This window comes from Melospiza melodia, chromosome 1 (genome assembly GCF_035770615.1).
Source record: "Melospiza melodia melodia isolate bMelMel2 chromosome 1, bMelMel2.pri, whole genome shotgun sequence".
Taxonomy (NCBI): domain Eukaryota; kingdom Metazoa; phylum Chordata; class Aves; order Passeriformes; family Passerellidae; genus Melospiza; species Melospiza melodia.
In genome coordinates, this window is record NC_086194.1 from 12,395,993 (window position 1) to 12,423,893 (window position 27,901).

General features: G+C 40.6%; 1 protein-coding gene across 1 annotated transcript; it reads right to left on the bottom strand.

Annotated features, from left to right (window-relative positions):
- Positions 1-106: 106 nt before the first annotated feature.
- On the bottom strand, positions 107-27,901 carry PITRM1 (pitrilysin metallopeptidase 1). The gene is made up of 27 exons (XM_063148225.1): positions 27,838-27,901; positions 27,544-27,646; positions 26,618-26,724; positions 25,935-26,086; positions 25,383-25,497; positions 25,169-25,265; positions 24,617-24,777; positions 23,161-23,287; positions 22,385-22,473; positions 21,715-21,843; positions 19,665-19,778; positions 19,161-19,257; positions 15,143-15,277; positions 13,069-13,207; positions 11,549-11,665; positions 10,319-10,451; positions 9,503-9,623; positions 8,692-8,768; positions 8,241-8,406; positions 8,017-8,117; positions 6,945-7,065; positions 6,106-6,177; positions 4,942-5,054; positions 4,348-4,473; positions 2,976-3,121; positions 1,313-1,415; positions 107-825 (listed from the first exon to the last, which is right to left on the bottom strand). The coding sequence occupies exons 1-27, from the start codon at positions 27,873-27,875 to the stop codon at positions 732-734; spliced, it is 3,093 nt and encodes a 1,030-aa protein (XP_063004295.1). The 5' UTR covers positions 27,876-27,901; the 3' UTR covers positions 107-731.

The window sequence follows — 27,901 nt, forward strand, 5'->3', positions numbered from 1 at the left end:
AGGAACCTGGCCCTTGCTTCATGTTTCCCTTTTCTCAGAGCTTCTTTAAGATCAACACCCCCAGTACTGATCAGAAAGGGTAACGAGGCAGAAAAACAGGCAAAAATGTTTTCTCATGCTAGTTTATGTTAACTGCACCTTGACAACAAGTACATACTAAATCATGGCATATCAAAATCTGACTAAATGTTGCCCAAACTGTCAAGCTAAACTGAACTTTATACAAAATAGACTCCCCCGATTGATTAGGGATTTTCCCACTGCACTGCACACTCAGCTTGGTGGAATGTACTGTCACAGACTGCTCAGGGTGGAGGTGGCTTATGCAAAGGCAGCTGGAATTACCACACCACAGAATGAAATCTGTCAGTATGAGAGACAGCTCTTTATATACCCAACACAAACAATTTCAAACAAAATACCATTTAAAACTAGAGTTTTACATATACAAAAATATTTCATTTATATAGTATTTGTATGTGATTGGAGGAGTGAGGCTTCAGTAAAAGATTAAGGTCTGTCTTTGCCATGCAGAGCATGTAATTCTTGCTCTCAAATACTGTATGGTTAGAAAATTTTTCACATTGTTATTTTGAGAAGGGGAGCTTCTAACTGGTTTGGTGAACACTGTTAAAAAACAGCAATGAATATTTCAGTTGGACCATAGCACTGCTAAAAGTTACTAAAAACCCCTAATGTTGTAGTGCTGAACACCCAGAGAAAAGCCAAAGTCATCGTTTGACCCATGAGGGATCTTTGGTGATATCTGCATTTTCTGGGCCAAGTACAGCTTGACCACGAGTGCTCTTCCCAGCTGCAAGGTACCTGGAAATAAAAAAAACCCACATAAACAAGTGACAAACTGCTACATTTGGTTAACCACAGCTCTGCTGTGAAAGTTAAAAATACTCCCATCTCAGGAAGAGTGTCCTTTGCTGCATACAACTTGTGTTGTGCTCACTCATCACAACAACCTCTTCTTAACCCTGTACTTACAGGGAATCTTACATCTACAGTGGAATTCAGAACTCACACACAAAATGCTACAAGTGGAGTAGAACCAGCTCATATAGTGCACTCATACCTACTCATGCAGTCTACCCAGACAGTTCCTGGGCCTTTCAAAAGTAAATCAAACCCAATCTCCCACAAACTCAGAGTGTAGGAGGGAATTACATCTGCTAAACATGCAATAAACAGGATATCATTAACATATCCTTTTCTAGGTTACAGAAGAAAATAGTGAAAGTAGTATGAAAGACCAAGGGAAGAAAATCAGTAACTTAAATATGACAACTGAGCAGAGGCTTACTTGTTAGATACATCAACCAAGTTATCACTGTTGACAGCAAAAAGTTGCTCTCTGTGCGACTGCTTCATTTCATCTGAAATGCCATACAGGAAATGACCCATTCCTAGGGAAAAGAAAACAAAACCACTCACTGCTCTGGTGCACTGGAATCTGTCACAACCACATGCAGGAACGAGAGCAAACTACAACAGGAATGTGTGCTCAAAAGGAATAGGGACTTCCATTAAATCATCATGCTGAGAGAATATCCAACTGAATCGAGCACAGTAAGTAAAAACCAGGGTGAGGTAGTAACAGTTTCTTATTTAGGAAAAAAGCAATTCTGTTTTGGCAAATGATTTAGTTTGTCAGAAATCTGAATGTAACAGTGGTCCAGGAAACTCAAACATAATTAATTCTGAAGAGTGTTGGTTCTAACAACTTTTTAAACAAACTGCATTTCATGAAGCTTCTGTTTTTGGAACTATTTTATTTCCAATCAGTTGTGATGCATCTGCAATGTGAAGGTTTGCTCACAGTTTTGTACTACACAGAAATCTGCACACAAATGCTTTAATGTTTTGTTGGAGTATTTGCCCACAGCATTTTAATCACTCCTTGAACAACCAGAGAACTCCAAAATAATCACAGAAAAGCTTTTTGTCAGGCAAATAACCATAGGGAAATAAAGGTAGCTGGAAGGATTTGAGTCAACTTAGTCCAACCTCCTGCCCAAGGCAGGGCTGACTTCCCAGCCAGGTAAGGTTTTCACATCCATCTGCAGTGCCCAGTGACTCAGGAGCATGAAGGGACAGGCATTCCTTGCACCAGTTCCCAGGCCTCTGGAACAGAGCTCTCCTGTTCAGGGCTCTGTTAAGATCTGTGTTCAAATGCCAAAGAATGTTCATCATCCCTCGCTGACACCAACACCCAACGTGTGGCACTGCACTCACATGCACCTCACACCCATTGCTTTTTAACTGCCCAGACCAAAACCAGATCCTGACAGGTAAAAGCTTAATTTGAAGTCTTCTTGTTTAAAAAGTTAGTGCTAATAACAAGCACATTTTAAAATAATGCTGATCTTAACCTTGTATTCCTTTGTGAATGGGAAGGAAATGTGTTTTAACTGGGCAAGTTTTGGATTGAAATTCAGCTGGAGAACGAGGGAGGGAAGTGAGCACAGCAAAGCTACATGTCAGTAAAAGATACTACCACGGCATCATGAATGTGCAGATCTGCAGAGCAGCTAAAAACACCCTCCACCCCAGCAGACAGACTTCTGTGGTCTATATTCAGAGAACATATGCACAAAGGGCTAGTGACATTCACAGTCAGTGTGCCTGCTTGAGTCAGGAAGGTAATCCCTCAGCTCTTTTTGCATCAGAGGACCAGTATTTCTTTTCATTTGTCTGCATATAATGCTCTCCAAACCTAAAATAATTTCCTCAATCAACCTCCATGTGACACAGAGGACCAGTAACACAAAACTTCAACAGATCCTGAGTGGTTTCTGAAAAGGAGCAACAGGAACCAGTAGATTCATCAAAACTGCCATTATCTCTCATCTTCCAAACATGAATTTTAGCATCTAACACAGTTTAGCAAACTATATTCTTCCCTTTAAACCAAAACTAAAAAGCAAATAAACACTGACAGGCCTGGGAGGATGATGAGAATGTACCTTTGTCTGAAGGAGCTATTGGTGCATCCACAGCAGCAAACACTGCTAGTTTAGCTTCATCAATATCTTGCTGGGTGAATTCTCCAGATTTGGCCCATTCGACTGCTTTTTCAAATGTTTTCAAGGTGGCTAATGAATTTGGGTCTCTTAGAAGAAAAAGAAAACACAAAAATTGATTACTTCAGTCTTAAAAAATGAAAAACCAAAATTCCTTTATTCTCACTTCATTCATAATTTACTATGCATCACACATGGGGAAAAACAAATTATAAACTTCATGATAAACTTCATAAACAAAAAGAGGTTCTGGGGTTTGGTTTTGCATTTCTTTTCCAGAAGAAAAATATTGTTACAAACCAAGCAGATTCAGAATTTTAGATACACAGGTACAGAATTTCAGGTGACTAAATGTAGTTCCAAGATGTTGCAGAGAGAAGTGGTGTAACAGAAGCAGGTCAGGTAAGCCAGTGCTGTTCACAGTGGGCTCACAAAGCACCACTGCCACTACTGCCCACACCAGGAATATTTATGATATGCCCTATCTTCTCTCAGTTGCTTTTCTTGCCACACCTGTTTTTACTCTCTGTAAAACAGGTGCCACAGGTTAGCTACTACTGGTAAGTTGAGGACTACTGCCAGGACAAGTCCTACCATGCTGAGACTTCACAGAAAGGCCAGACTGCTCAAAGCTCAGTGAGGACCTGACCAAGCACTGTGCCAGCCTGCCTCTGGGCTAGGAAAACAGCTGAAGCCAGGGCTCCAGCCACACAACACTGCTAGTGGGGATTACAACTGTAATATGTCCAGCTGAAATTTCATCAGAAAGTGCCTTGGTAAGCTAAATGCAGGGTAACTGTTCTGGACTGGCAAAAGAGAAGAATAGAAAAGAAAGAGCAAGCAGTTCTAGCTTATCACCAGCAATGCCTTCTGCTGAATCTCTGATGATTTCAGCCACTTGTTTTAAGGAAGTTGCATATTTTCAACTCAGGACCTTAGGGAACACCACCATTCTACTTCACGGTCTCAAACTTAGAGTAATCTTAAATTTCCTTTTTTAGGGCCTCCTTAACCCAGAAATAAACAAGTGCAAGCCAGTTATACATAAATCTGAGATAGTAAACACCTAAGTGCAGAGGTGCAGCAGTGGTTGCCACTAGCAGAGATAAAGTAAGCTTTCCCAAGGATACAAACAAGATAAAGCAAGGATGGTTTTATTAGGCAATCTAACTTCATCAGCACTGAATCGCTCACTTAATTTCATCCCTTCTATTTCATTTCTTGAAAGACTGCTACAAGAAAGTCACAAATAAGACACAGTGAAATGCAGTCAGTGGTCCCCTCAGCCATCAAGAGGAAAGAAATGCACTGTTACCTGTAGGAGTAGAATGTGAATATTCCATTTTGACTAAGTTTAGCACCTCCACCATAAGCCCCTCCTTTCTCTCTGATTTCTGTATGTAGGAATTTAGCTGTCATCAGCCGTGCGAGAATTCGAAGGCTGAAATGAGAGAAACAGAAGCAGTGAAGCTGTGAATTGAGCAACAGTGATAGTCCCAACTGCCTCAAAAGGTCACCCAGATCCCCATCTGCAATGCACTGCTGCTTGTAATCTGTGACACTTTCAACAGCAATGCTCACTATTTAATAATAGCTGAATAATGTCACATCACTGTAAGAGGACTCTGAACTTTGTTACATGCATCAGGACTGTCAACTCAGGACATGTCCAAGTAGGTGGGGCTGTTTATTCCAAGGTAGGGGACAGCAGCCCCTCATTACTGAATCCCAGCATTTACAGGACTGCTCTGAGTCCAGCCATGCAGCAGCTGCTTCATGAAGATTTTGTGACAAATGCACTGAAAATGATTGCCTATCAACACTCCGTTTTCTGCAGTCAGCCCAACCCTTTCCATTTTGCTTTGTGCTGTGCAGTGCACTGAGAGCTCCCTGATGTTCTGCTCCCCACCTGGCATAGTCTGCAGCCGTGTAGGGAACGGTTCGAATGCACTCCCCGATATAGTTCACTGGGAAGGGAAGTACAAAGTGGGTCTTCATCTGGCATGGCTTGAAAGTAGGATCCTAGGAGGAGAACACATCATTGTCACAGCAGCACAGACAATCTACCCATCTGAGAACTCTCAGTTTTTTGAGAACTAGGAAATTCTGCCAAACATACACACAAATAAATGCTAAAGCTGTCACTTATCCTACCCTGCAACCAGTGACATTTCCCTTGTGCCTGTATCAGCAATCCAGTACAAAGAACGGCCTTGGAAAGCTAAAGGAGAGGGATACCATACATCAGCTACCCATCCTTTGCACTCCTCCCTCAGTTCTGCAGATTCTGAATCACTACCCAGGAGTTTGGATTTAGCCACAGATTTACTTTGACTGAAATGTGTTTGTAACTCTCTACTTGTGTCACACATGTACATGTCACCATATTAAATCCCAACCCATCCATTCTAGACATTGGAAACAGAGCCAGGAACTGTGTACCCACAAAAAAAGTAAGCTATTTATGACAGCAGCTGTAGTATAAACTGCTGCTCAAACATCCCCTGCAACAGACTCGATTCTTCCTTACAACCTCACTTCCAAACTTCCAGCCCCCTTCATGTCTCTGGGCCTTGGCAGAGCTTGCTCCTCTGCCTCTCTGACACATTCACCTGCTTGTGTGCACAAGCAGATCCTTACACGCCTCCAGTGCCACTATTTCAGAACTCCCCATCCTCTCTTAAATTCCGAAACTCCATTCCCAGACCCTCATACAACTCTGGCTGGGCCAAGCAGAGCAGTGCATTTGCAGCACTGGGCTGAGCCCTCTCTGTTCCTCTCTTCTAAAAGGAGAGTTCAGGGTATGCTTTTCATCCCTGTAGCCAAATACAGATCTTCATTTTCACCTAATTTTCCACTAATGCTCTTCTGTCAGCTGTCATTCACACTAAGAATCATTTAGGGAGGAGACCAAGGAAAGGAAGGGACTAACTGAAGTGATTGAGTTTGATGGTTAGTAGTGGAACTGAAGGGCATGAATTATGTTTCAGTGCTGCTGTAACAGTTTAAGATGGACCATTACCATCAGTAACAGCCCTGTAATACCAATACCCCTCACCAATAATGTACTTACATTAACTAATTTCCTTGTGATCTGCACACCAGTACCCATTTCACTTCCCACAGGTTTTGCTTCTGAAGATTTCTACAAGAGAGCCAGTTCTCATATTAAAAGATGATTTAACAATTCAGACCAAGACTACTACAAATGCAACCCCTTCCACTCAAATCTCTCTAAGGCAATTATCAAACCATGTCTTCACAAACATAAGCAAGGTACTTGATTTTATATTCTTTATATTTCCTAAACAAATGCCAAATTATTTTCTTCCAAGGGTCATCTGGCACTGAGAGACACCAAGGCCCAGATTAAATGAGGCCCATAAAGTTACAAACTGTCATTTCACTCATGGGTAAGGAACTGGGAGCTTATTCCAGTTTCATCAGAAATTAAGACAGATCTGCATAGAGACAGAGCAGATCCTTTGTCAACTCCACTGAATCTAGCATATTTTGTGCCAAATGTCCTGAACACCCTGAAAACAAAACAAACTGACATACAACTGAGGAACTGCACATCATGCCCTATTTGCTTTTGGCCACCATTTCAAGTAAAGCTCAGCTAAAAGTTTTATGCAACAAGGAAAAGAAGAAATTCTTTTTTCACATCCCACACTGAAGCAGTAACCCCAGGGTAAGGCTTAGCAGCTGATCTCCTGCATTTCTATTGTCCACTGTGCTGCACTGAAGACACTCCATGGCAAAACAGAGCAGCTGATCACAGAGATGTCTGGCAGATTTCTTCAGACATGGACACAACATCTGACTTCAAACTTTTCTGATTGCATAATGGTACTGACATGATCGAGTCAACTGTATTTGATGCCCTAATGACAAATGACATTTTCTCACCTCAATCACATGTGGACGAACAGGTTTTCTCTCTTTTTTACTTCTGGCTATGCCCTTTAGAAATTTCTCTACTTCTTTAGAAGCTTCTGGTATCTGCTGAGGTGCTGCATTCACAGAACATCTGTCAAAAATACATATCAAATTTTTAAGTATGGTTTTATGCTTTCAGAGAGTCTTTTATAATTTGTACCACTTTGTCTTTCTAAACATTTTCTATTAAATCATCAGAATGCTAGGTCAGTGATCTCAGATAATCACTAACAGAGAGAGGGGAAAAATACTCAATCTAGCACCTGATGTGGAAAAAAAAATTACAATCCAATAGCTGTTCTTTTGCTCATCCTAGACCAAAAGTTGAGCAGTAGCTGTCAAACCCCTTCTGTGCACTAGACAGGACTAGCTCAGTTTTGCAAACAAAAAGGTCTCTGAAGGAAAATAATGCCCTCTGTATCCTCTCTTTACAGGCTGGCCTAATATGGCTTTAAACACTACAGATATTTACATAACTCCATTTATCATTTCATGCTTTAAAAAACAAAATTTTGCAACTTATGTCACTTCAAACAGATCCATTTTGGGAACAAATGCATCTGACATTAAAACTCCTTAATGTGCTCTCTTTACTTTTTCCAATATATGCATAGAGCAAGTTTCAGAATGTCACTCCTTTTCCTTCTAGGAGTGAAACAAAAATCCAAACCAAACTATATTCAACTGTTACAAAACAATACAACAGGATGTGTCCAATGGGCACCTTGACAGGAAAAACAAAAGGCACATTTTTGACTGTTTCTGTAAAATCACACAGGTCACTTACAAGCTTTGGGTACAAGTGTTACCTACAAAATTTGCTGCAAGTTTCTCAAACCATTTAAAAACTGAACAAAATGAGCTACCATAGCACCACAGCTCCTGCTCTGTAAGCAAGGGGGATGTAAATTAACATTTCTGTAGTTTTTCCACAGACATCCCATTTTATAAAACCCCAGTACACCATGAGGTGCACTGAGAAATGCATATTCACAGCCCACAGCCTCTCTTTAACCAAAATTCCCCTTTCTTTTTAGCTCACCTGATGTTGTCACTGTTTAATAAATACTTCTTAATGCGTGGCAGTTTGCGCAGTACTGGTTTAATATCCGGCATTTCTGCTATTCTCTTCATCAACTTCACCTGGGCAGCAAGGGAAGGCAGAAAGACCACAGATTAAATCCACAGGAAGAATTAACACAAACCAGCCTGTAACTCCACAGTCAAGGATTTGGGTCTTGCTGAAGGGCATCATTAACATCTCACCTGATCCATCCCACTGAACATTTCCTGCAGCTCTCCAGAAGGTGTAAGGTTTTTGCTGGCTCTAATAGAGGCATATAAATGCCCACAGTCTGGAATGCCATTTGACAGCTCCTGGGCAGTCTTCTTAACCAGCACTCTGAAATGTTCTTCCTCTTCAAATCTTGGGCTGAAAAGGAACACAAACATGTCTCATGCAAAAGGAAACCAATGAAATTTATTTTTCATCATCCCAAGTTCAACAAAGTGCATTTAAACTGTTGGTTGTCCATTTAATCCACTATATAGTCATGCTTTTGATGCAATATGTAAATTTAGAAAGACAGAGATAGAATTATGAAAATAAATCCCAAAGTAAGATCTCTAAGAAGAGAAGAATGGTTGGGGAAGAGTGAAAAAGAGAACCCCAAAACACATGCAAACCCACAAACAAACAAAACCCAATGTACTGTACTTGTTAAATATTTCACTCCATAAATTCATCATGTCTGGCAGATTTCTATCCAAGCACAGAGATGAAAAGAGCACACCCTGAAGGAAAAAAATAAAACACAAAAAACCCTTCACACAAGACAACCACAGTAATGGCCCAAGAAATTCACCGTAACTTTTCATGGATGTGATACAATGATGCCAACCTAATGCTACACATTACAAAATCACTCCAATGCAGGCTGTGCTACTGAAATGAGAGCAGACAGGAAACGTGATCACTCTTCTCACAAAGCAAGCCTGGTAATTCCTCAATTTCTTCTTCTCAACACCAAGCAGCAGTTCAGACACAAAATCTTGTGCTTTTTCCCATAAAGTGCAAGTTCTGTTCTGGGCTGCATGTTTCTCCAAAGGAATTCCTTTAATGTAACTCCAGGATCCACACAGAGCAGACCCCCAAAAATCTCAAGAAATATTGCAGAACTGTTATGCCCAACAGACAAATCTAATGATGCTGCCAAGAGTGACATAACACATTAGCAGCAAACTGTGTGTAACACCACACCTTTCTGTTCCCTCCCTCTGCTCCCAAAATATTTTGGAGCAGTCAAAAATATGGTGACAGATGCTAGTGAAGCATTGCCCTGGACACAACACCCACATCAAGCCCTCCCCTTAACACAGAACACTAAGTTACTGTAATTATCTAATTTATATCTTACAAGGACTTTCACTGCACATTATTCTGAGCCTTTGCCTGGAAGCCCTGACTGACCCTTAACTACAGAACTGTCACTGCAAGTGTAACATCTGCAAAGTTATGATTAATTTACCTGTTCATAGACATCGAGGTGTGAATCATCTGGAATGATATGTGGGCTGACAGACATACCACCTGTTTTTAGTTCTATTTTCTGGGCTTGTTCCCTGTAATCAAGGGCTCCACATCCCATCCTGCGAAAAACAAAAGAGATTTGTTTCCTTCTTCAGTGTATGCCAAAACCAAAATTCATGTAGCATTAATAAATCAGTCTGTTTAGGACAATACTTATTTAGCAACTAAACAATTTAGGGCATCATCAAGAAAACATAATATTTCATGTCTTATAAAACCTTCCCACCAAGCTTTTCCATTAAAGCCTCCTGCTAATTTAAAATGCTGTATTAAAAAGCATGCTTTATGTGCAGGCTTGCTACCAACATGCTTAAGAACTATATTTAATAACATAAGTTATTCTCATCAACAAAAACACATTCCTCCCAGCCCAGGACACTTGTTCTGCTCTGTGCTCCTCTTTCCCTTGTGATGGGGTCATTCTTTCTGTCCCCACGTGGCAAAATTGCACCAGAAGTCTATTCAAGCAAAAACTTTAAACTCTGCTAGGCTATTTCTCATTTGTAGAAATTTTCCAATCTGTTGAGGGAACACTTGTATTGACACTGGCAAAAAGGCAATGCAGAGACTGGTGGAGAAGGGGAAACAATTTTGCAACACTGGGGAATAAAGAAGACTTTTTTCTGCAGAAACCAACTTAGCCTTTCCCTTGAATAGTAAGAACAGATGCTGAAATTATTAAAGTCAGTATTAGTATTTTGACAAGCTGCATCACAGCCTTTTCCTTCAGCTTCTAGGAAAGCAAAGCTCTCACCTGGTAATGACATTGCAGAAGAGTGGCACATATGGCTTGAGCTCCTCAGGAAGTGTGTTCAGGCTGGAAACAGCTCGGAAATAAACCACCCCATTGGTTGGCTGAGCACAGTACTGGACAGGAATGCCATCAGCTGGGGATAAAAAAAACAAAAGCAAAGAATAACCAGCAGCTTCCTACTACAAACACACAGAAGTAAAATGAGTTCCTACAAGAACATCCCATTAAGAATAATTTTCTGTTGGTGTTTCAGAGCCACTTCTTGTTTAAATTTTGCACATTATACTGAACACTGGACCAAAGGGGTCTTTCTGTTTCTATCCATAGTAAGGTAATGGACACCTGGACAATTTGAAAAGAGAATTCTTCTAACAGAGGTCATATTTTAGAAATAAAAATCAAGTAAATAGTAACGTATTCCTGAACAAGTCAAAAATTTTTTCTTTCTTATTTTTGCCATCATCCATTCAAAAAAAATTGAGGAAAGCAGCTTCTTGTACTGTACACTCTTCCTGAACCAGGCCATCAGAATATAAACATTAGAATTTTCCCAAAACCAGGTCATTTTTTGCATCAAAATTAAACAGTCTTGACACTTGTCGATAATTTTTGAAGAAAAAAGTCTCTTAGAAATATACTAAAGAACAGTATTTACCTGCAAAATTTTGACAGAACTGTAACAAAATTCAGAACTACCACTACTATCAGTCCCTGGGGAAACCACTAGCAAAGCAGGGAAAAACTTGCACTGAAGTTATGAGGAATTACAGTAACATTTTTTTCCTGTGGATTCTCTATGTTGTATTCTGTAAAAACCAGGTAGGGAGGGACTGCAGTAAGGAAGGCTTGCTGCCCCAGCTGCCAAGATTCTGCAGCCTGGGTGAGCCTTTGGAAAGTGCACTCAAGAGCACTGAATGTGCTGGCCAGAGACTGCTCTGAGTGCAGGGCAAGGTGGGAGCATGCCTGCAGCAGGGAGGTGCCAGCAGGAGCCCCTGCCAGCCCTGGGAAGGCCAGGAGGCTGCTCCATGTCCATGCTGCCCCTCAGAGGGGATGGCTCTGTGGATCCACTGCCACATCTGCCAGAGGTGCTGGGCTGGAGTGGAGAAAAAGAGCACAACTATGGGCCACAAAGCCAGTCCATGCACTGGGCAAGGGGCCACAGCTGGCCAGCAGCCAGGGAACAACCCAACAGTGCTGCTCTTTGGGACATGAGGCAGTGGGGACACCAACCTGTGAGTGCTGTCTCCAGCACAGTGAAGGGGATTTTGGGCTCAATGTCAGACACTTTCAAAGCTGGGAGACAAGAGGTATCCTGAGGTTTGCTTTGAAGGGCAATTAATTCCAGACCTAGTAAGAAGAGAATAGCAAATTGTTATTTTCAGCTTGTAGTGGAAGCGCTGTCAAGACCTAAAACCTACTGAGATGATGCAGACCAGAAAAACTCAAGAGTCAAGTCTGGAGTCTTCTAACAGCAATTTTGCAAATATTTTCCTAAAGCAAATCTGCAGATTATCATGTAACAACAGCAAAGAAAACACTCTTGTTAGATTCTCTTTCCAACTCCCTCTTCACAACCTGTTTACAGTAACATGCAATTTAATCTTTAAGTGACACCTGCCAGTCTGTCCTGTCACTCAGCAAGCATCGACCCAGACCTGGCAGATAAGGAGCTTCTTTCTAACCCAATCTGTTCCAGTTCTTACTCAAGTGCTCTGTCAGAACACTGATGCAGCTAAATTGTTGTGATTACTTTCACATTTCAGACTTTCAGACACTAGCTGGTCACCTCTGAGTACTCTCCAATTTATCTCTGTAAGTAGAAAGCCTCCTCTGATTTCGTGCTCCCCTATCTCCTGTCACACACCAAAGCTTCAGAAGATTAATGCCACAGTCTTGGAGGATTTCTGTGACTAGACACTGCTTTAACAAAATTAAATGACTGCCCACAGTTTTCAAGCATAAGTTATTCTCCAGAATAAGTTAAACCCAGCATTACTTTTATAGTTGGTTTTTTAACCAGAAAATGTAAGAAATATAATTACAAAATGTAAGTTTTACAGGAGCAGACCTGAGGCTCATAAATAAACAGCTTCAAGGTACGTGGTATGTAACTATCTGAAGAGAGGGTGCCAAGAGGATGGAGCCAGGCTGCGCTTGGTGCTGCTGAGCAAAAGGACAGGAGGCAACAGGCACAAACTGATGCCCAAAAAAGTTCTAATTGAACATTAGAAAGAACTTCTTTACTGTGCAGTGACCAAGCACAGAACTGACTGCCCACAGAGGGTGTGGAGTCTCCCTCACTGGAGATATTCCAGAACCCCTGGATGCAATGCTGTGCCACATGCTCTAGGATGTCCCTGCCTGAGCAGGGAAGTTGGCTCAGATGACCAACTGTGGTCCCTTCCAACCTGACCCATTCTGGGATTCTGGGAATTCACCTCCCACTCAGTGCAGGTTAACATGGGAAAGAACAAACAGATTGGTATTTTAAAGCAATTTCCTTCCTTCTGCCCCAATGAAGACATTGATCATTCTATTTTTGATTGTTAAAACAAATGAAATATACCAGCCATACACTGCAATGTAAGCACTGCCCTGCACAGCCCTGTAACACATACACACAAATTTGCAATGAAAAACCCCATCCCTTTCAGAGCAAATGCTGCAGAATGCCTGAAAATTTAAAATATTCTACAGAACAACAGCTAAAAAACTGCCATACGAATAAAAATGTGAAAAAGCAAGTTAACCTTTTTCAAAGATTTGTGTTTTTTCTTCTTCAGAAAGCGCATTGACCTTTTTTTCCAGCTTTTCTGCTTCCATTTTAGCTTGTTTATCATGGTAGTCTTCCTCTGGACTCATTGACAGAGTCAGTTTGTGTGGATTATCCTGCAGAAATAAACCCCAAAATAAAGCATTAATTCTGAGGGCAACTTCCTTGCCTCAGCTTATTGCTCCATCAGTAGCAGATAAACAGCCTGTGCATCATTTGGCTTGCACGTTATCAAAAGCATCACAACCACACAGACTGAGCCCTTGGTTTCATACAGACAAGCTGCTGTGGGGAAGAGGCTGCTCACCACTTGAACAAGCACCAACAGCCTTCTGCTAAGTTTCACTCTGGAGTCAGAATCCCTCAACAGCACACAGTACTCATTAGTTTAATTAAACCAATGTTAAACAACTGTACATAACTCTACATGCTGTAAGTTTTATCTGGAGGGTGTAAGATGGGGAAATTCTGTTAAATGCAGGAGGGTTTGAATAAACACCTCTTCCAACCTGCCCAAGCTTGAGTGCACAGAGATCCCAAGTGATGTAGGATGTGCAAGCCTTATCCTGCTCAGAAATGCTTTACACATCACTCTCACTGCCACAGAACTGCAGGCATTACGCAAGGGCCACAACTGCTGCTGAATTCTTCTCTGTTTACACCAGACCACGGAATTTTAATATCAAAATTACTCAAGCAGCTTCCATTTTCCATAATAGGAAAGCAAGGCCAACCAAAAGACAGTGACCTCAAAAAATGTCCATTTCAATATAGGAGTCAAACAGCAACATCTGGCACTGACAAGCACCAATAATTTGGGACAATGTAATCAGATTCTGTTTTATGAGTTTATCTCCCCCATGCCTGTGTGTAAAGACTCCAGAAACCTGACTACAGAGTTAAGGAGAGAAATGTGAGATTAACCAGCCATAGTAAAATGGACAGGATTAATAGCATTCTCCCCCTTGCTCCCTGCCTGCCTGCTTTAGTAATTTCCCAGCACAAGGCACAACAATACATAACTTTATTATGTAAGAACATCCAACTGTTCTCATCATTTCCTACTGAAATGTGCCTTTGCCTCAGCCCCTTCAACAGAACTGTACAGTAAAGGACATTCACAAAAACACCTGTATTTCTTCCCTACAGAAGCCAAAACTTTAACAGCTCCCTACTACCTCCAGACACTAGTTAATATTCTTAGAAAAACTGATTTCAACTGATGCTACTGACTTTTGGGTTTTTTTGGAGTATATTAGAATCTGGTTTTATTCCAATCAGGATAACAGTTACTTTTAATAAATCTGCCTTTCAAAACAAACAAGCTGACTAAGGAAAAAAAAAACAAACAAAAACGTATCAAGAAAAGCAAACAAACAAAACAAAGCCAACAAAACAAACAAACCCCACAAAAAACCCACACCACTTCTGCATTGCTATCCCTGATTTGTTTTGTTTTGGTTTTTTTTCTGGAATTATCTAATTCAGGGCTCCAGAACTATTCAGCATTATAATGCCTTTACTGGATATTTTTTATTTCTGCAAAAACTCCAGAAGAACATATGGAGAGGAAAAGAAGAGAAAGAGCAGAAAGTAATTGGCACTGACAGAGAGATTCAGACAGCAGTTCAATGAACATGAGGAACACCAAGACAATCTTACTTGAAACCAAATCCTTTGCAAGGAAAATGAGATACACCTTGCTATGACAATACTAAGGAACACACTAGGTCCAAAATTCTCTGTTCACATCTGAACTTCTCATCAGAAAAAAGAGAACTTCTACAGGAATCACAGTTTGGTAAAACTTTAGCATTTTATCAGTGTTCTAATAACTGTGGTTCCAAATGACCGGCCAAGTAATTTTTTTCCCCTTTGAAATTGTGGAAACAAACCATTAAAATTAAGATGTTTCATTTGAATATATTGCTGCTCAAGTCACACCTAGAAACAGGCAACATGGTGATAAAAAATTAGTCTTCAGTTTAACTTCAAAAACAAAATTGTGTTTTAAAAATTAATACAAGATAACTTTCTGTAAGTTTGTCTACCTTGAAGTATGTTTTAACTTTTTCCTGAAGAAACCTGGGATTTTCTTTAAGACACTGCTTGAACTGAGACACTTTATCTGCAATCTTCAGAAGCTCCACTGGATCCCCATCTTGATTCCAGCATGAGGCTATGAACTGAATGGGAAAGAATAATTAGGTAAGCAGGACAATCCATCTGCATTTCTCTAACTGACAGCATCAGTGTTCCAAAACCACCTTAACATTTCTACTTGAATAGCAGACAGAGTGAGTAATCCTAACACAGCTGCAGGGGAAAAAACATTGTTCAGATAAAAGTTCTATTCCATCATCACCCATCCCCTGTTCTCTCCATTCTTGCTTCTAATTTCACCATACCAAACCACCATTTTTTAAATTATTACCCTTTTTTTTTGCATAGCTGTGCACATTTGGAAATATACTGTAATATTATTTAGTCTTCCACATTAAAATTAGTTTTTCAGCTCAAGAAAGAAGGAAAAGAGAAACAGGTGGTAGAGACAAAGTAGTACATGCATACTACAGTTTTGTATCAGCTAGATGAAATGATTTATAGGAAGGTGACTCAAACATGTAAGGTATGGAAATTAGATGAGACTTTGGAGAAAGAAAATACTAAACAATCAGAAATATCCCCAGGATATTACTTTTATTTTCTAATTTGAGTTTGCTTAAGTTGGTATTGAAAGTTCTCCAACACAACACAAGTGCAAGATCTCCATTTCTACTCTGTGTGAATGGGGAAAAACCAAAAACAAGACAAAGTATAAAATCCCTGTCAAATTCACCTATGCATTTCTCATCTCTTACTTACGTGCAGGTTCATAAGCCTTCACCATTTTAAAATAATAAATATTTTTATCTATTCTGTGGAAATTCCCTAATATGATACAAAGCAGAGTATTAATTTAGAACATGCTTGAGCTAATTCTCCTGGAATAGAAGCAGTCACTCCTTATTTGAGGTCGCTGTGGGGTTATTACAACAGTTCAGTCCTGGTTCTCAGCAGGCAGCCTGAAAGTTTAACCATGTATCTGAGAGCATTGTCCAAGCAGTTTTTGAGCACTGACAGGATTGGGGACATGACCACTTCTTCAGTGTCATGGTTCATCCCTGGCAGCTCAGCTCCACACAGCCACTCACTCTGCCCCTCACAGCAGGACATGAAGGGAGGATCAGAAGGGTGAAAGTGAAGGAACTCATGTGCTGAAATAAATGCAGTTTTACAGGTAAAGCAAAAGCCGTGTGACAGCAGAGCAAGCCAAGGAATTCATTCCCTGCTTTCCAGGGGCAGGCAGATGTTCACCATGCCCAGCACAGCAGGGCTCCATCACATCTACTGCTGGCTTGGGAAGACAAACACAATCACTCCAAACACCCCTCCTTTCTTCTTCCCTCAGCTCTTAGTGCTGAGCAAGGTGTGGGACAACCCTTGGGTCAGTTGGGGTTGGCTGTCCCCTGGTGTCCCCTCCCAGCTCCTTGCCCATCACCAGTCTCCTGGCTGGTGGGGTGAGGGGGACAAGCAGAGCAGGCCCTGACACTGTGCTGACAGTGAGCAATAATGAAAACACCTCTGTGTTAGCAGCACAAACCCAGAGCACAGCCCCCTCCAGCCACTGGGAGGAGATTTAACTCTGTCCCAGCCACCTGGGAGAGCTTGTTCCAATGTCTGACCACCCTCTTGTGAACAGCTTTTTCCTAATATCAAAACTGATGCCACTTATCCTGACTTTAACAGGGATTTTCAAAGTCCCACACAAAATCCTCCATTGTTAGATTGGAAAGATATGGATTTGATGGATGGACTATGGGATGGATAAGGAATTGGCTGGATGGTGACATGCAAGCAGTTGCACTCCAATGGCCAGCATCCAAAGAGAGATCAGTGTCAAGCACTGCCTGTCCTTCAGGGCTCTGGACTACTGAACACTTTTATTTATTACACAGGCAGTGGCACTGAGGGCACTCACAGCAGGTTTGCAGATGACACCAAGCTGAGAGGTGTGGTGGACACTGGAGGGAAGGGATGCCATCCAGAGGAACTTGAGGAGTGCACCTACATGAACCTCATGAAGTTCAAACAAGGCCAAGTGCAAGGTCCTGCACTGGGGCTGGGCCAATGACCAATAATCAGCACAAGTTTAGTGATTTAAGGTTTGAAAGCAGACCTGTAGAGAAGGGCTTGGGGATACTGGTGGGTGAGAAATTGGAAATGGGCCCACAATGAGTGTTCCCAGCCCAGAGAGACAATTGTATCCTGGCATGCACCAGAAGAATCAGGGCCAGCAGGGTGAGGGAGGTGATGCTGCCCCTCTACCCCACTGCCATTAGAGCCCACCTGAGGAACTACATCCAGCTCTGGGGCCTGCAGTGCAAGACAGACATTCACCTGTCAGAGGTCAGAGGAGGACCACAAAAATGATCAAAGTGCAGGAACACCTCTCCTACAAAGACAGGCTGAGAGACTTGAGGGTGTTCAGCCTGGAGAGGGAAAGGGCTTTGGAGAAACCTTACTGTGGACTTTCAGTATATGAAGGAGGCTTATAAAAAGACTTTTTACACATCCTGTACAGACAGGACAAGCAGAAAAGGTTTTAAACTGAAAGGTGGCAGATTTAGATTGGACATAAAGAAGAAATTCTTTACTATGAGGGTTGTGAGACAGTGGAACAGGTTGCTGACAAAAGCTGTGGGTGCTCCTCCCTGGGAAGCGTTTGAAGACATGTCAAAAGTGCTCTGAGTAACTGGATTTGGTGAATGATGGCCCTGGTTATGGCAGGGAGGTTGGACCTGGATGATCTTCAAAAGTCCCTTCCAAAGCAAACCATTCTATGATATCTATGACCACTTTACTTATAACTAGGTCCCTGTAACGAGTCCCTCTTCAAAGCCAACTTCTAAAACATGACTTCAGGGAAACAAACTGAAACATAACTCTCCTCTATGGGAGTATTAGCACTAAATGCTGCAAGACTGGTCTTTCAAAGCAAGAAATATTCAAGAGCTTTCTTTTCTACAATGAAGGTGTAGCAGTTGAATTGATTTCAAGATTTAAAAATGTTGAGGGATTAAGTTATCTGCATAAATATTTCATCAGATAGAATTACTCACAACATCTGAAGACATGCCAGAAAGTACTGACTATTAAAGTCAGGCATATTTTGCCAGATTTACCATGAAACATGACAGGAACTTAAACATCCACAATTCGCCTATTTGGCTGTTTGGCAATCTGATTTGAAACAGCTTTTGTTTGTGCTCACCCATTGACAAATCTCCTGTTAATCCAGGGTTCTGCTTTTTTGCCTAACTGTATATATCTAGGAATGAAACCCTGCTGAAGCAAAGAATATACATCACCTGAGAGACACAAAGCAAAAGAGCCACTGAGGAGCTCAAGTTGCTGCAGAGCAGAAAGGAACAGAGGAGATTAAAGAATTAGTGGCTGCAGGAGACCCTGATTTCCACAGCGGCTGCAAATGCTGCACCTCACTCATTCCAAATAAAAGATGACTTGCAGACTCCTTTCAGACACAACATTCTGCTGCAGAATGGATTTTCTGTAACAGTTTGGTATTAAAATCTGAGGACAAGAATTGCATTACTGTACATTTTCCCTCGTGAATCTAGAAATGAACTTGCAGCAGTACAATCCTGCAGTCCATAGAAAAATACAGTCCTTCTATTTGGCTTTTAGAAAACATACAGGCATCTAGCCAAAACACACAGTTCTCAGAGCCAGTATGATATGCCCCTCACAGAATAACCAGTGCTACTGCAATCAAAGCTGCTATTCAGGCAAAGACAACAGACTACCTGCCTGATTAACTCATACACTGGGAAGTCCACAGACAGTCTGACAGCTACTGAAAAGAAACATGTACACAATATGACAAAGAAAGTGCCCTTGAGCAGAAAGTTTTACATATCAGGAGCTGACAAAATGACCCTGTAATTTACAAAGACATAGGTGGTAGATTTTTTTGTAACTATTCTTAAAATATATACACAGACTTACAGACGTCAGGGCAAGTCCAAAACTCGTAGACTGATGCTTCAACTGTATTTCAATTTTGTGAAGTAGAGCTTCAATCCTATCTTCCTCAAATCCTTCCCTTTAGGAAGAAGTGATAAGAGAAGGAAATCATATCCATTAACACTGATCACTTTAAGTGAAGTTATGAAAATGAATTATTAAATCAATAAAGGAAGCACTACAACATAATGTCTTTCACACTGAATTAAAATTGATATGAAATAATGCAATCATGTTGTATCATTCAGAGAAACTGAACTAACATCATTGAACTCCTGAAGGTTACACTGATGAGAACAAACTACAATAAAGGAAGCAGCAGACACAAGTGGTAAGAGTACTGATCAATATTACTTCTGCTTTGGGGCCTTTATTGCAATATAACTCAATTTTTAAGGCATGTTATTATATACAAGTCTGTATTATTACATGCCTACATATTATTATATTAACTAAGAGTATTCTGAAAAATTTAGCATTACTCACGCAATAACTTCATCGATTGTTCTGTCAATGATCTGTTTCACAGTATCAATGTCTCTTTCAGCAATACCCTGTAGACCCACACTGAAATAAGTTTCCCTTGTTGAGCCATTAAACCTAGAGTAAAACATAACCAACTCAGTGGTAAGTACTAGACATTAAAGCATTAAAGCTGCCAGGAGAGGCAAGAGAAGGGAAGAAACACCCATTGTTTCAACATATACAAACAAACAAGATTTAAAAGCTAGACAGGAAGTAAAATAATTACCAAAGAGGCAAGAAATGGAACTTAAAAGCATTTTTGTCTAATTTTAGTAGTAACAGCCGCTTAAGAAAACCCACAGTATACAGTTTTGGAGAAGAAAAACTGCTACAGAAGTAAAGCTGGTATTTTCTGTTCATCTTCCCATTCATCTGTAATTTCTTTCAGGTACAGAAGTCTTTTTAAGGTGGAAATTTTTGCTGTGTGTAACACCAAACACATACATTTTACTTAATCAGGTGAGTGGAACACTACTTCTGAAGCAGTATTTGTAAAGTAAGTGGTTAAGGTGAAGCTTTCCATGTTTACTGCAATTGTTATCAACTGTATTAAAAAAACTTATAACAGTAAAGACAATTCTATCCAAGCTGTCAGGCAGGGTTAACCACAAAGCTCATCTTTACAGAGACAAAATGGCACTTGCAGAAATACAGAACACCTAGCAATTCAAAGCCAACAAACAAAAAGCAATAGGTGCTCATGCACTATTAAAAACCACTATTACATGTCTAAAAACCACAGCAGGAATTCAGTGACAGGCTCAGGCCCTGGATTCTGCAATACTCATCTCTGGGCTCAAACTTATGCCTGTAGATTCATCACCACAGTCACTAAGACAAATTAAAGCCAGCTCACAGAACAGTTAAACTCTACATCAATCCAGTCAAACTGGAAAAGAACCAGCTGACAAACAATACAACATAATCCCTACTTCAGTGTCTAAAGAAGGATTTCTACTGCTATGGAATATTAAGATGTCTACATGGCACTGGCATGCATCACACAGGACTTGCACAAAGCCAACTACTTCATGTAGAGACAGGTCAAGCCAGGCAGAGTAAGACACTAAAATTATGGGCGAGCATAATAAGGTTTTCCATTCAAAACACCTGAGAGAGCCACCGAACAAAAAGGCATGAGTTTTGTCATCCCAAGTCTAAAAATCAGGCAGATGAATCATGCCTGGGAAGCACTTCCTTCTTTGTGCTGACAAAAAAGGCAAAATGTGATGAGCAGCTGAGCCCAAGTCCAGTGCAGATAATGCACCCACCCCCAGCCTGCTGCGTGCTCAGGAGATGGGCGGGGAGCTGCAGCTGGAAGCAAGGACTGGGAGCTCCAGCTGGAGCAAGTGTCAGCTGAAATGCCCTTTTGTAGTGACCCTGAGATTAGCTGAGTTGGTTAGAGCATTGTGCTAATAAGACTTGTGGGTTCAATCCCTGTATGGGGCCATTTTCTTAAGAGTTAGACTTAGTGATCCTTCCAACTAACAATATTCTGTGCAACATTCTTTACTGAGGTGATGGCAAGTTAATAGCACCTGATTGCACAAAGGCACATTTGTGACAAGCCTAACTACTATTAAACCACAGAATAAATACAATTAAAGCCATGTGGTTACAGAGAACAGCTCACAAACACTTCAGAGTAATACTGAAATGTCCAGGATGAAACACCCAGGTAAATTAAGGCACTGAAGGTATTCCGTATTTTATCCATATTTTATCCTATCTATCCATTTTTTTTTGGTTCATAAGCTGTAAACAATACAACTTTGATTAAACCAACTTAGCTTCTATCTAAGTACTTTGATAAGACAAAAGTTACATCTGAGAACACTTCACAGTTCATTGTAAGAGGAGAAATTCTTACAATGTTTTAATATTAAAATAAGATTACTCTATTACTCTGGTGTAAATTGCTAGTATAAGAGAGGAGTTCTTCCAACTTAGAAGTGCTTTTTAGTTTTTCTAACATTGCTTATAGTGATGAAATGTGAATTGCAACACTTACCCAACATCAGGAGAAAAATCTGTACCAACACCAGACTCAATTAAGGCTTTGTAAAAAGGAGAATTCGGCCCATCAACCAACAGTGAAGACAACAGGCTTAGGGTGAACGTTTCAAAAGTGTCTGTAATACTGAAGAAAAACAGTTAGTTCTTAGTTAGTTCTTAAAAACCATATGTGACATTCAGTATCACTGAGTCCATTTCAAAAGAACCAGAAAACAAAGTTAGAGGGAGCAAGGGATAAAAAACTGTCAGCTGTGAAGCCCACATCAGACCTTAGGGAAACAGGAGGGCTCCACATCTTTCACTTGTTATAACTACCAGGACAGCAATTTAAATTGGGCTGCAAGGGGAGATAAGTTAGCAGCAGGGTCATACAGAAGAGCTGGCACATGGCAGGAAACTGAAAGGAAGACAATGTTTTCAAATGTCTCATCCACTGAACAGTTCTGTAAAGTAACACCTGCTTTGTCTTGTGTCTATCCCCTACAGCAAATTATTCAGCAATTAAACTCTTATTTACTAAAGCAGGACTGAGCTATTTTCCCATGGCATTATTTTCTTTAGAGATGACATTTACCAAGAGGGACTGGGGACAAGAAACATGCGTGCACCTTGCTTTAAGATCTAAAATGAACCTTTTATTCAGAATTTCCTTTTGATATACTTACTCTGTCAACAAGTAGCTGACACTGACAGTGGTCTGCTTGGAAGGATCAGCAGCAAAGGAGTCTAAGCCACATGTTACCCTGTGTTCTCTCTATAAAGTACAATAAATGATACACAATAAACTCACAGCAGAAGTTACAAACAAAATGTAACTTGCACCTTCATAGCACCATCTTTCCAATTATTTAAAATAATTTCACAGATGCTCAAGAATAAATTCAAGATCCATGAGCAAACACACAAACACACAGTATCTTGAAAAATTAGTGCAATCTCAATGTTTAAAAGTGGACTATATAGGACAGGTTGAAGAAAGTCCGGCCATAAATAATATTCTGAGCTACTTTTGAAAGGAATGTTTACATTTCTGGACAAGCCAGGGAGGAAAATGAGGAGAGGGGAAAAAGAGAACATGAAAATTATTTTTGACACCAATGTTTGGAAGGCTAGATGCCATTAGAAAGCATATTTCCTGACACTAAGAACCAGTATTTCTTTCATTAGTCCTAAATGCTTTCCATTAATAAGTGCTTCAGTGTTTCAAATGACAAGGGACTTCAAAATTGGAAATAAGAAAAACAGAAAAGTGCAGGCAATCATTACAGTACTGAAACTCAAAAGTAACTGCAGTCTGTCCCCCATGTAACCAAAAATAAAAATACTTCAGCTAATTTACACAATTCTAAACAAATTAGTAACTCCAGCAGGTTAGGGTAAAATATTAACCTAGGGGGTTTTTGGGTTCAGTGTTTTTTGTTTGTTTGTTGGTTTTACTTACAGGTTTATCCCAGAGTTTCTGTTTTGGGATGTCAGTATTTGATTCAATTCTTTCAAATTTTGCCAATGCTTCCTCATGTATTTGCTTCAGATGTTGCTCCAGTGGAAAATTACCATAAGTGAAAAATCTGCATTTCAAAAAAAATATTGGGATTATGTAGTTGACTTAATATGAAATTTGCAGTAGCTACCTATATTATACTCTGAATTTCATGTGCTTTCCAGTAATTCTGTTACATCTGGAGTGGAAAATAGTTTGGTGGGTCTTCAACCTATGCAACATATATAAAACTCCCAATCTCTTGATAAAAATCCACATTTCTCAGTTTGTGGGCCACAAAACACCTTATTATTTTCATTATGTTCAGGTATATTATGTCCAAATTTGTTCAGTTGCAGGAATATACAATATTTGAGAAAAAAAAATTAGTAATTGAAGCCAGAAACCCAGTGTCCCTAAGTTTCAGAAGACAAAATTCTTATGGTTGTCACACTTTAAGTATACAATACAATGATCCATGTGCTAGGTTTTGTCAGTCTATAAAACATGGCTGGACTCCATGGGTCACTCCAGCAAACACATACCCACAGCTGAAAGACTTCCTCTGGACCAAATATGAGCACAAGGTTTGCCACAGGTAAATCTCATCCCCTGACTAAAATCTCAATGCCAGTACAGCAGAACACTTAGGATGATGAGAAAAATCAACAGATTGTAAAGTCACTGTCATGACACAAGCTGATGTTCCACAAGTGAATTAATCAGAGTAACAGATTGGCCACAAAATTTGTACAGGAGAAAGAATTATTTCCCTGCATGTAACTTTCAAATTGACTTCCAGTTAAAACACCTTATTAATACCAACCAAATCAGTACCTGAATCAAACAACTATCCATTATTTAGAACTCAATACAATGATGCAGGAGGAAATGAAATCATTCTTTTTTAACTTCTAACTCAATCTGTTACTTCAAAGAGGACAGGAACCCTTAAATTAATCTCTGTTACTTGTATCTTAATCCCCTAATATATATATATATATATATATATACACACACACATATATATATATACATATACACATATATACACACACATAAATATATATATTATTATATTAATATATAATAAGCTAAGTGCTTATTAGTATGCTCCCTTCCCCCCAGCTCATATGAGTTCAGGTCAATTGATCCCCAAATCACATCTGCATGATCAGGCAAACAGACACACCTGAGAAAATCAGCCACCTTTGCTTCCTGCTCTCAACTCACTCTTCACTGCTCTTTCTAGAAAAAATTCCTTGCCTCCATGCAGTTCTAACTGCTGAAGGGCACAGGTTATCTTTGTTGCTGGCCATGTGGATAAGAACACTGTGCTTCTGGTTTTCTCCTCACAAAAGTACAAAGAAAGCACTAACCCAGTAACCTAGCAAGTTAAATCAGCAATCTCACATACCTGGAATTGCTTGGATGATAATGTGTGGCATGGAACTGCTTAAGCTGCTCCCATGTAAGGTCAGGAATACATAATGGGTCTCCACCAGAAATTACACCGTAAGTGTGATCAGGAAGGATTTTGTTCTGCAGGTGCTGTGCAAATATTCTCTCATTATCTGTCTTAATAGGAAAACACCACATTTCAGTGAAAGCCATCAAAACGCATTTAAAAGAGAAAAGGTGCTCAATGATAAGACCTCAGAGCTCTAACTTTCACAACCTCCTCACATGCAGTCCCATGTACTCTAACAAAATGAGTTATGGTTCCATACTAATGTAAGAGAGTATTTTACATTAAAATCCATTAACAAAGTGCCTTTCAATATGTAAACAAACTTTTGACAGGCTAACTTCAAAAACTAAAATCTAGGCAACAGTGTTGACTTTACTGCAGACTTAAATTTTCAAAGGGAGGAATGGGAATCTCTGGTGCAATAATGCCATCGATAACCTACAGCTGAAACTACTTCACCATCTGAAAGAACTGAAACCAAACATCCACAAAACTTACAAATGCCCCTTTCATTTCATTAAAAACAACTCCTTTGAAGACTAGAGGTGTCTGAGGATCAGCTGGGTTCTCATGTTCTAACCTCCAACCTTCTTGCCTGAAAAATGAACAACAGAAAATGTTGAGAGTTTGAAGGTTTTGCTGATTTGGAGGCAGGGGGAAACTTTTTCTTTTTTTTAAATTTAAGGTTTGCATACATCTCAAACTGTCTTACCAGAAATCTAGCTGACGTAGACATGGAAAGAAAGCTGCATCCAGGTACACCGACAGGAGGTTCTGAAAGTCCTTGGGATTTTGTGTTGAAAATGGATAGAGTGTGTAATCACTAGCTGCATAGAAATAAACATAAAAATCATCAGAACTTTTGAAAGTCTAAGACATGTTTTGCCATTGTTGATTTTTAATTTCTCATCCATTTAAATGTCTGGAAAAGAAGAAATGTACTAAATGAACTGTATTTTTGCTGAGGAATACACATATTTAACACTGCAGGTATTTTACCACGAAAACTTTGCTTTAGCCATATATCCATATAAATAATTAAATGTATTTCTGGATACTATAAAGCTCCAGCTCTGCTGGGATTTTGTAATGGACAAATGAACGAGAATTATTTTGCTGTCTTGCCTTGTTAGCTTTCTAATATCTCAGAACACTCACAGCCAATAATAATGGCTCTCCAAAGCCAAATTAGGGAGAGCCAACAGACAGCTCTACTGCAATAAAATCTCATGCACTTTAAGTGGCTTTATTTCTTTTGACTTACCTGTGAATGCATTCATGAAAGTGGACAGTGACCTGTTTAACATTTTAAAGAAGGGGTCTCTGCAGGGATACTTTTGGGAGCCACAGAGCACCGTGTGCTCCAGAATATGAGGGACGCCGGTGCTGTCCATGGGAGTGGTTCGGAACTGGATGCTGCAAGAGAGCAGGGAGAGGAATGCAGTCACTGGGAGGAAAATGCCCCCACTCCTGCCTGCACCTGTGATTTATGGCAGCATCATCACTGTAACAGCTAGCATGGCACACATCAGATACAGAGTTTGACTCTTCACACTCCTGAGTGCTCAGCCATCTCTTTCAGAGTACAGCCTCTGCACTTCTATTTCTGGAGTTAGGAAGAAGTTTTCAGCACAAGAGTAAACACATTTATTTTTATCCAAAAGGCTCAAATAAAACAACTTCATGGAAGGTTGCATAATCTCTGTTTCTGAAAGTTTTCAAGGCAGGAACTGGACCTGAATTTAACATTGATCCTGTTTTGAGCAGGATCTGAACAAAAGACTTCATGATATCTGTTCCAACCTGAAGAATTCTAAGAAGCCCTACAAAGGAAGGGCTGTCCTCCCTGTTATCACAGAATAATCCAGCCATGATGCCAGATTACAGCTGAAAAAAACACAAGGTGATGTGGAGATTGAATGTGTAATACCTATATTAATGTCTTACCTGAACAGATTATTGGAGTCCTCCCGAGCCACATGTAAGTACCTGGCTCCTGTCCCATCGTGACTAAGCTTCACTGCAGTCAGGAACAGCTCAGGAACAGCTGTCACCTGCATTGGAAGAAAACATCTGTATTGCAGTGTGACTTCAACTAGGTCAAATCATTCATGATATAGGAATTACAGTTTGTTAGTCTTATACATAATACTGGCTTACATAGTATGAAAAAAAATTTTGCTCCTATGGTTTGAGGGGAAAAAATAATTATGCAAACGGAAAATAAAATTTAAATGAAATTTTTAACCCAATGAAAGTATACTACCATCGAGGAACCATACTCTTGTGGTATAGATAAAAAGTCAATCCAACTACAAAAAGCAAAGGCATATATTCAACTGTCAGTGGCTAGGGAAGACACAGAAAAAGCAAGGACCCTGTTGTAACACTAGCTCTGTCACTAGCCATCACTTCTCACAAATAACCTTTACTCTCCACTCCTGCTTTTTCCTTTGAAAAAGTAGAAAGAAATTCAACATATTTCCATGGCAGCTTTCCAACACAGGTATTAAAAGCATCTGAGGAAATAACGTTATTACTTGAATACACTTATCAAAACACATGCACACAGTGAAGTCCTGTTACCTGTCAGGACTTTCAGAGGCCCACACCGACTGGTCACATCTGCAGCAGACACATCTGCAGCTCGTAGAGTGCAGTATTTTCTCTAGAATTAGCTCCCTATAAGAATATGTATTAATGGCACCTAAAGTATTTGTCGGCAGAGAAGTAACGACAAAGAATTCCTGAATCATTTTTACGACTGACCACCCAAAGCAAGTATTTAACGCGCAGACGCCGGGCCTCACCCAGTGCCTTGTAAGCCCGGGGAAGTTTATGTACACAAACAGAGCAACGCCGGCGGCGCTCACCTGCTTCACGGTGAAGCCGTGGATCTGCTCTCCCACCCGGTACTGCAGCGCTCTCTCGTTCGCGGCAATGCTCTTCCACCTCCACGCCCTGCGGCTCAGCGACCTGAAATGACAAAAAATTCCCCGTGAACAAACGCGCTCCGGCCGGCGGTGCCGCAGCCGCGACCGACACCGGCCTCGGGGAGCAGGGCCCTGTGCCGGGGCAGGGGCTCGGAGCTCCGCAGCCCCTCGGCCGAGCGCCAGGGGCCGGGGCGGCACAGGGCGAAGGTCCCCGCCCGCTCCATGCTCGCTCACCGGCCGCGGCCCAGCAGCCCCCGGTAGCGGCTCCACATGGCTGCGCGGGGCCGGCGGGCCGGGC

Excerpts from the sequence above, each read along its gene's own strand:
- PITRM1 (XM_063148225.1), bottom strand. The coding sequence starts at position 27,875 with ATGTGGAGCCGCTACCGGGGGCTGCTGGGCCGCGGCCG. Across the intron at positions 25,498-25,934 it reads TTTCATGAATGCATTCACAG|CTAGTGATTACACACTCTAT; the intron begins GTAAGTCAAAAG and ends ATTTCTATGCAG. Across the intron at positions 5,055-6,105 it reads TCACAAGGAAATTAGTTAAT|GATCCTACTTTCAAGCCATG; the intron begins GTAAGTACATTA and ends TTCTCCTCCTAG.